We start from the raw sequence: 9,428 nt of genomic DNA on the forward strand, positions 1-9,428 counted from the left end.
AGATGGTTCCCAGAGCCTCCCAAACAACCAGCCAACTGCACTATGACTCAGCCTTGTGAGACCCACATCAGGGGAACCAGGCGAGCTCACCCGATCACTGCCCTGTGGAAACGTGAGAGAAGGACTTCAACTTGTGTTGAGATGCTCAGTTTGGGATACTTTGTTAGGGCAGCAAAAGTAGACCAATCCTCAAACACGCAGTCGCAGACCACAAAGTGCATCTTTTCCTCATTGTTTATTTGCAAAATTTTTACAAAAAGTAGAAAAATAAACATTTTATTGGGTATGAGTTTGAGAATTCATACACATAAATACAAAAATAGAGACTTGCAGGCAATAAATTAGGAAAGTGGTTCTGATGCATCAATACGTAAACAATATGTAAGATGCTGGAACAGGTTGCAGGTAGATCTCAGGCTCAGACACACAGGTGTCCGCTGGCGACACATTTCAGGTCCCGGGTGAGGAGGCGGAAGAGGTTGAACATGACAGAGGCCTCGAGGCAGTCCTGGGACTCCTGTGGGGGGGATGGCTCAGTGGTCCCCGTGCCTGGGCTCCCAGCTGCCCCCAGACATCAGTTTCCCCACCGCGGTCACTCACCTTCTTCGGGGCCTCCTGGAGCCGGTGCAGCCAGTGGTGGAGGCGGTCCCGGGGCCTGGGGCCTGCTGTGGGCTGAGCTGGGACCTGTAGGCAGAGGAGGGGGTGTGAGGGGGTGGACAGGGCCTGGGACAGAGGAGGACATTCAGGTGGTCGGAGCCTAGACACGCTGCGGGTGGCCCGAGCACTCACACAAGCCTGGAGCTGGGAGTGGATGTGGCCCAGGGTGTGCAGGGGCTGGTCCAGGGTGCTGTCCAGGGATGAGTTAGCCATGGTCCCCAGAACGGCCAGAGTCAGGGCCACCTCAGCCTTCAAGGCCACGGGGCGCTCCCACACCTGAGGCGGGGAGACAGGGCAGGGGAGAGTTGCACGTGAGAGAGGACAGGGGAGGAGGGACAGGTGGGGAGGACACAGGCAGGGAGAGTTGAAGGGGAAGGTCGGGGTCAGGGGAGAGGCACAGCCGATGTGGTCAGCGGAGGGGAAGGGGTCGGGGACAGGTGGGCAGGGCGGGGAGAGGAGGAGGCGGGAGGAGGAGGAGGGGAGGGGCCGCCTGCAGAGCCAGGTGAGCTGGGCCAGGTGAGGGCAGGTGGGCCTGACTCTCCGGACTCACCTGCAGCTGCCCCAGGGCCCGGGTCCTGGGGAAGATGCGCGAGCTGCAGTTCCAGTCCTTCTGCAAGAGTGACTCTTCCTAGGGAGCAAGAGCAAGGTCAGCCCACAGCACGACCGAGGGGAGACCCCGGTGAGACTGGAGGGAGGCCGACCTCAGGAGGAGGGGAGGTGAAGGTCCAAAGGACGGCAGAGGCACGACCACCACAGGAGGACAGGGCTCAGCCCACTGCGGGGTGGACGGGGGGCCGGTGAAGGGAGAGCAGGTCCCCCTTGAGCAGAGGAAGCCCGGGCACCCACAGCGCGGGGACGGAGGGGAGCCCACAGCAGGCGGGGCTGGGGGACACTCACAAAGGCGTCCTTGGCTCTCTTGAAGGCCTGCAGCTCTTGTGGGGACAGAGACTTGAATTGGGCCAGGTGGCAGCCCCTTGCGCCCGGGAGGGCCCTGAGGGGTGAGGGGACAGGAACTGCTCCTGTCCTGGTCAGCGCTGCGGTCACCAGCAACAGCCCCAGCATGCAGCCCGAGGTCATGCCTGTGTTGTGGAAGGAGAGGAACGTGAGGGGACGTAGGTCACTGGGGACTGAGGGGAGGGCGTTTCGCGGGGCTCAGGTCCCGGGCAATGATGTGGGAGCTCACCCAGCTTCATTCCTGGTCTCTGATCTCTGGTCTCTGTCAGCAGGTGGGGGATCAAGTGTCCACTCTGAGGCTGTCGCCTGAGATCTCTCAGTCTTGTTTGATGTCTCTGACCCCAGTCTCCTCTTCTGGACCTCAGCCCGCTGCTCGTCCGAGTGTCTGAACTTCCAGCTCCGTCTGAGGTCTAATTCCTGCCTGAGCTCCATGGTGTTGCTTTTAGCCTGTGCAGCTGGGCAATCCCAGCTGATGTAGGAAAAGTGAAAACACAGCTAGAGGGTGACACCGGCCACCAGGGAGGCCCAGGCAGGAAAGCCCAGAGCAGGGCGGGGCCTGGGAGCCAGGTGAGCAGCTGAGTGAAAGAGAAACTGACCTCCATTAGGGCTCACCTCCAAGAAAGTGCGTTCTGAACACAAAATCCAGGCTGGGGCAGCTGCAGCCCCACATGGGGGTGTCTTGTGCAGTGGCCAGGCTAGATCTAGGACTGGGGTGCAGAGGGGACAGAGGGATTCCTTGCTGCAGGATGCCCCAGTGCAGGGAGTGGGGGGAAAGAGCATGCCTAGAAGGAGTTGCCGGGAAGAACCTGGACCTTCCAAGTGGGAGGCTGTTTAGGTGATGGGAGAAGATCTGGGGGTGCTGCTGGGGGTGGGGAGAGAGAGTCAGAAGGCAAAACACACCCATTAAGAGAGGAGACCAGCTCCTCCCCACCTTTCGCAACCTGGTACACACAAAGATGGAATGGGGGAGGAGGCGAGCCCGCGCTAACATCTCTAATTGTCCAGGCATAGAAGGACCCAGGAACAGGAGGCTCTGCTCTGGAATTGTGGGCCGACCAAGCCTTCAAGGCAACCAGCTTGGTTTGTGACAAACACCTTCATTCGTTCACCAAATATTTATTCAGCCACCACTTTGGGTCAGACCCTGTTCAAGGTGCCAGGGCAAGAGCACTGAAAAAAGAAAAAGACATACCACAATCCTTCATGGAGCTTTTTGCTAGAGAGGAGGAACACACAGTGGAGGTCGGGGAGTCGGGCTTGTGGTGTGTATTGTGTCAGAGAACGTCAGATAACAGAAAATGAAAAAATGAAACGGGGTTGAGAGCAGAGTGCGGGAGGAAGTTTGCATTAAATGAGGTGTCTGAGAAATGACATTTAGGGAAAGACCTAAAGGAAGTGAGGGAGGGAGCTCTGTGAAGATCCGAGGGGGAGCATTCTGCGAAAAGGGAACAGTCAGTGCAAATGGAAAACAGACACCACCGCCACCCCCACTTTTGGTGTATGTCTCACCCTGTCACAGAGGCTTGGCCACAACGTGGTTAAATACCCACAGTAGCACCAAGGACTTACTGTGCTTTGCCTACATGTCAAATACAGATGGAAGTTTAGAGGCTCAGAGAGGTTAAGAGACTTGTTCAAGGCCACACAGCAAATAACTAGTGAGGGCAGGATTTTAACTGAGTTTTGCCTGGCATCAGGCAATAACCACTGCACCCTCCAGCCTGACTGTAGCGAGACCTCCTGGACCTGGAAGTGATGGATTTCTTGGACAGAAGTTGCTGAGTCCTTTTTGACTGTTACTCCCACCCTCTCTTTCCCTCATTTTAATTCCAGGGAGAGGGTAGACTGAAATCCGTGTTGGGTAATATCTTTGAGGTCTGATATGCAAAAATGTGTTAAAACCAATAGCAGGGATGTGCAAGTCACCGCCGGTGTTCTGGTCAGTTTCTGTCACTTGGAGGAGGCCTTACCTCAGGGGAGGAGACAGTGAAACAAGAATGAATTTTGAAAATTAACTTATTATCTCAAAATCCCTAGACATCATAATGTCTTTCTTAGAAAGAAAGCTCAGGGAGTGGTTAGGAACATGTGATCCAGAGCATGAAGACTCGGGGGCTCCTCACTAGCTGTGTGATCTTGGGAAACAGGCTTTGCAGTTGGCCACAAAGATTACCCATCCTGCCCAGATCTCGATGAATGTAAAAAGTACAATTGTTTGCACTTTTATGTGTGTGATTATTTCATGGAGACCATTTATTAAGATCATTCTGTGACTTCAGCTGGAAGCTTCACGAGCACTGTTTCAATGTGTATTACTCATGGCAAGGGACGTGTAATAATATCATGGCATAGAAGACTAAACGGAGGCTGGGTACACAATTAAGTAACGGGGCAGAATTGAAACTCAGGTCACCTGATTTCCCTCTCAGCATTTTGTGCTGTACAGTCACCCTCAAAATGATCACAGAGAAACAACCAATGCAAATGCAGTAATATTTAATAACTGGCAATAAATTAACCCAAGAAGACAAAAGAGCAAACATACATAGGAACTTCATAAATACAAAACACACAAAAGTAACAGAATTCAAAAAACTACTTTACAGAAGGACTCTTGCCCAGTCCCTCATGGAATGAGGTCTCCCCAGCAGAGAGATCCAACAGTCCCATATTCATGGAATGTCAAAGCGGGCACTGAAGGTTCAAAGCAGGCGTTGGAACCTGTCAAGGGACAGGGAGGTTTCTGTAACCACAGAAGTAGAAACTGGTCCATGGTACGTGGTGGTCAGCGACCAAGGTCGACACGGAATCCAGTCTTTTCCTGCCAGCCCGGGGCCCTGGCAGATCTTAGGGCGACACTTCCCACGGAAATAGAGCGGCTTCCGAGGGGAACTGGTTCTGGCTCTGGGAAAAGGGCGCCTCTGGCTCCAGCGCAGGCGGGTGGAGGCTGAGAGACCCGCCGGGTCCAATGGGGCAGCGGAGGAGGGCGGCGCCCGCAGCCAGGCGACCTCGGAGCTTCGGGTCCCAGGCGGGGCCGCGGCGGGATCACAGACAAGGTCCCGAGTTTGCCACCAGCCGCAGGTCCCACGCGAGCAGGCGCAGGAGGTTGAAGATGACGCTGGCTTCATGACACCGAGGCGACTCCTGGAACCCGGGAAGGAGGCAGAGCCGGCCTGAGTCAGGGCCCCCCCTGCAGTCCGTCACCGCTCCACGGCGCGCGCCCGGCCCGTCTCAGCCTCACGCCGTCCTCCCTGCGGTCTAACCGCTTGACCGCCCGCTCCACTCACAGCTCTGCGAGTTTTGTGACGCCTCCTGGGCGGCCGCGGGGACCTCCTCCAGGAGCCTGGCCGGACCAGCTGCAGCTGGAGGGGAACCGCACGTAACTTGAAGACGGCGAAGAACGGAGCCTCCCTCCCAGGTGGCTCCGCCCCTCACCCTCCCGGCCGCAGACCCAAGCCCGGATTAGGGGACACCGAGCGAGCTGGGCGGGGTGCGGGGCCAGGGCGGGACCGGCACTCACGCAGGCCGCCACGTCCCGCCCCGCGGCCGCCAGCAGCTCCAGGGTCGGGCCGACGCCGGGGAACAGCTCGGGGCTCGGCAGGCTGCTCAGCACGGCCTGGGCGTCGGCGAGGCCGCGGGCCACCAGGCGGAGTCGGGCGCAGGACTGCGGGCACCGAGCGGCAGTTAGATGGGGCCGCGCTCGGGGCCCAAGTCCCCAAGCCCCTGCCGGCCGCGGGCCTCACCGACGGCGGCGGAGGGTTCCTTCTCGGGTGGAACGAGCAGTTGCGCGGCCTCCAGCTCAGCGTCTCTTCCTCCTGCGGGACAAGGGCCGGGATGATGCTGGGGATCCTCGCGGACTCCTGCACGTGGATCGGGCCGGCCCACAAGGTTGTGCTCATCGTGTCCTGACCAGAGAGCTCTCTGAAGGCGCGAGGCAGGCCTGAAATGCACCTGCGCTCCAGGTGCGGATCCTGCGCAGGGACGTGGAGCCGAGTCCACCTGAAGGGGGCGCCCCTCTGTGACAGCCACTAAGGCCCTGTATGAGCTGACCACCAGGGCGGCTGGAAAGGTGTGACCTGAATTCTGGACCCCGAGATCCAGGATGCGCCTGCTGGACGCTAGGACAAGAGGGCCCCTCGGGACAAAGTTTGTCGTCCTGGGACCCGGGGGCCCGGTGGTCCAGGGTCCGGGGGGCAGAGGCGTGTGGGCATCACTCACATAGCGGTTCCTCAGGGCCTTGACTGCCTCCAGTGCCCGGGGATCCAGGGAGCGGTATTGGGAGAGGAGGCAGCGCCCGGGAGCCTCCACACCGGGGTCCACCGCCACGCCCACTGTCACCAAGACCCACAGCCCCATGGCCACCGCGGCTGCGCCACTCGGCCCCATCTCTGCTCCTGCAAGAGGCAACAGACGTCAGGGAGCCCAAGGAGAAAGCCCCCAAGTCCAAGCCCCTGCCTGTGGTCAGACTCGCAGAGGGACTGACGCTCAGAGGGCGGGCACTGAGCCCTCTCAGGGGGAGATACAGGATGGGTCCGGACACCTACTCCTACCTTCAGCCTCCCTCCCCTCACTCCTCACCTGCCATGTCTTCAGTGCCACTTGCTGCAGCAGGGCCTGCCTTCCAGTGTCCCCCAGGTGGTGTCCAGATTGTTGTCCACCTGGGACAGTGGTACCTGCACCCTCCATGGTGGCTCTTAAGTGCGGGGCTGAGAATGATGAGCAGCCGGGCTTCCCCGTGCTCTTTGTTTCCCAATGTCATCCATTGCTGGCTGCTGGCCGGGTGGGATCCTGGCCAGTGTGTGATGACTTTACCTGCTTGTGGGACAGTGCCAGCAATGACTTTGCTGGGACCCTCTCTTCTGGGTCAATTACTACTGTTCGTTTTGTGGATTTTGTTTATCTTTTCTGTGTGTTTCTCTTTCACACTCTAGGAGTGAACTGAAAACAGACTATTTCCTCCTGTTGGAAGCTGCAGACATGGCAGAGGTCCCCATACAAGTGCCTGCCCTGCAGGAGTTCATACTAGGGTTTCTTGTGCTCTCTCTTCAATCACTCTTTTCTTGTCATTATATCCTGTCTTTCTCTCCCTGTCTTTTTATATCTTGTTCTCTGCATGAATATTGCTCTCCTCTGTTTTCTCAGGTTTTTTCCTCATCAAGATCTTAGACAAACTCTCTCTGGCCTCCTCAGTCTGTTATTAAGTGATATTTATGCCTTTACCAATTATAAAACTATTGTTAGTTTGCTGTTGAAAATTGGAATTGCAGACATGTTTTTCTCAACCATTGTCAATAATAATTATAGCTAATACATACTGAGCACTTCTTGTGTGCTTGGCACTGCTTTAAGCTCTTCTCACGTGTTTACTGCTTTATTCTTCCCAGCAACACTGTGAGGTAGGTCCTCTTACTGGCTGACATTTTATAGATGAGGAAACTGAGGCACAGAGAGGCTGTGAGTCTGCCCAAGATCACACAGCTTGTAGATATGATCCCAGGCTGTCTGGGTTAGTGTTGCCATTTCTCATCTATATAGACAGATCTATCCATGTGCAGAATAGCGTAGGTATGTTCAGGGCAAGTTCAGCCAAGCTTCCTTCCTATATGAGACCACCTTTAATTAATTATAATTAAGTTCATTAATAAATATTGATAATTGCAGGAATGTAATGGCTGTTTTTCAGGTATATCTTCCTCAGCATTAATATGAGAAACTTGTTTTGTTTTTCAGTGTATATTTTCCTATTCCAAGGCATAGAAGTTTTAAGAAACATCAAAGTGGTTGAAACATAAGCACTCTGAAAAAGCACGTGAGAAATTCTGCTGAAACATTAGAAGAGTTTCCTCCAAAGTGTCCATGCAGCAAACTTTCCAAGCTTCTGTTACCTCTCCCCTCACCCATCCCAGCATCCCCCACTTCAACTGCAGATCCGAATGGTTTTAGGAAGGTGACTTGACCACTCCCCCCATCCCTGGGATTGGGGTATGTGACCTGGCTGCAGCCATTTAGTTTAGTTCATCTCTCTGGCCACAGTGATTGGGTTTGGGGTTGGGGATTTGACTTAAGCCAATCTAATCAGAATGAATCTCAATCCTGGACTTCCTGGGAGAAAGACGCTATCTCCTTCCTACTGGAGAAGGATGAAGTGTGAAGCCAGGGGAATCACTAGCACTCATCTTGGAATTATAAGGGTAAGCAGTAGTCCCACCAGTGGAAGGGAGACCTGAAAGATAAAAAACAAAATAAAACAAAATTGGGAGTTTCACGATGTCTTACAGGATCAAACTTTACCTGAAGCCTCACCTTAATTTTGGACTTCTCAGTTTTATAAGTCCATAAGTTCTCCATTGTTCAAGCCAGCTTGAGTTGGACTTTTGGTTTGTTTGTTTTTTATTTTTGCTACCAAAAGTGTCCTGATACACATGATGGGGCTGAAGTGAAACCACGTGTCTTCAAAGACTGAAGAACTGGAAGTAAAATTGATAACAGCAGGAAGAGTGGAATATAGTGGGATTGGACACAGGAAAGTACCAGATGCAAGTTCTCAACAATCAGTGATTCAACTCTGGGCACTGCAATGCAGATTATTTGCTTGAGTTAGGTGCAATCACAAATTACATTTAATACAGGCTGCTGTAGTTTGAATGTCCCCTCAAAAACTGTTATGTTGAAATCCTAACCAACAAAGATGATGGTATTAGGAGGTGGAGGTCTTTAGGAGGTGATTAAGTCATGAGATGGAGCCCTCAAAAATGGGATTAGTCCTCCTAAAAAGAGACCTCACAGAGCTCCCTCGCCCCCTTCCACCATGTGAGGACCAAATGAGAATTTTGTCACCTGGAAGAGAGCTCTTACCTGACCATGCTGGTGCCTTGATCGTGGACTTCTCAGCTCCAGAACTGTAAGAAATAAATTTCTGTTGTTTTTAAGCTCCCCAGTCTGTGGTATTTTGTTATAGCAGCCCAACTGGACAAAGACAAATATCATCCTCGTAGAAAAGTTTCTTGAGATCCACTGTTTGAGATGTTCACTCTATTAAAAAAAAAAAACTGCTTCAAGAATTTAGGAAACAACAGCAACAACAAAAAAAGCTCTGGGGAACTTATTTGTGAGCAAAACTTAAAAAACAATCTAGAAACTGGATCCCTCATAAGTGACCTGCAGGAATGTAAAAATTGTACAGCCCCTCCAAAAAACAGTTTGGCAGCTTCTTGTAAAACTAAACATGCAACTGCACATCAACTCAGCAATTGAACTCCTAGGTATTTATTCCAGAGAAATGAAAACTGATGTCCACACAGTCATCTGAACACAAATGTTCATAGCAGCATTATTAGTAATAGCCGAAAAGTAGAAACAGCCCAGAGGTCCTTCAAAGAGTGAACGATTAAGCAAAGTCTGGTATGAAACAGGAATGAACAATTGATATGTGCAACAATTGAGATGAATATCTAGGGGCTATCTGAATAAGACGGGTGGATTGTATCCTTCAGTTTCCTGGTTGTAATATTGTAATTTCGTAAGATGTGACCGACCACTGGGGGAAGCTGGGTAGAGTGTACAGGATCTCTCTGTATTATTTCTGATAACAGCATGCATGATCATCTCAGTTCTCATATGCTTCCCAGAGATACCTTACAGTGATCTCAGTAAAAATTTCAACTAAACAAACTCCGGAAAAAATGATATGTACAGTAAGCAGGGGACCTATTCAAATGTTTAACCTGGGAAAAAGTGAGTAGGATTAATGAAATCAACAAAGGGCGGTGATGCACCTGGAGGCTGGCAACACGGAGAGCTGTTACCATCCTAGGTGA

General features: G+C 52.9%; 2 protein-coding genes across 3 annotated transcripts; both read right to left on the reverse strand.

Moving 5' to 3' along the window:
* Positions 1 to 418: 418 nt before the first annotated feature.
* Positions 419 to 1,850, reverse strand: LOC140685343 (interferon lambda-3-like). Of its 2 annotated transcripts, XM_072968782.1 has the most exons (6): positions 1,841 to 1,850; positions 1,555 to 1,736; positions 1,208 to 1,285; positions 790 to 933; positions 601 to 684; positions 419 to 517 (listed from the first exon to the last, which is right to left on the reverse strand). In XM_072968782.1, the coding sequence occupies exons 1-6, from the start codon at positions 1,848 to 1,850 to the stop codon at positions 419 to 421; spliced, it is 597 nt and encodes a 198-aa protein (XP_072824883.1). The 2 variants fall into 2 exon arrangements, with proteins under 2 accessions (XP_072824883.1, XP_072824884.1); XM_072968783.1 differs by lacking the exon at positions 1,841 to 1,850 and having other exon boundaries at positions 419 to 514; positions 1,555 to 1,734.
* Positions 1,851 to 4,090: 2,240 nt separating this feature from the next.
* Positions 4,091 to 5,997, reverse strand: LOC116278454 (interferon lambda-4-like). Its single transcript, XM_072967101.1, has 5 exons — positions 5,830 to 5,997; positions 5,355 to 5,426; positions 5,132 to 5,275; positions 4,899 to 4,973; positions 4,091 to 4,755 (listed from the first exon to the last, which is right to left on the reverse strand). The coding sequence occupies exons 1-5, from the start codon at positions 5,995 to 5,997 to the stop codon at positions 4,657 to 4,659; spliced, it is 558 nt and encodes a 185-aa protein (XP_072823202.1). The 3' UTR covers positions 4,091 to 4,656.
* Between the last annotated feature and the right edge of the window lie 3,431 nt (positions 5,998 to 9,428).

Source organism: Vicugna pacos, chromosome 9, assembly GCF_048564905.1.
Source record: "Vicugna pacos chromosome 9, VicPac4, whole genome shotgun sequence".
NCBI classification, from domain to species: Eukaryota; Metazoa; Chordata; class Mammalia; order Artiodactyla; family Camelidae; genus Vicugna; species Vicugna pacos.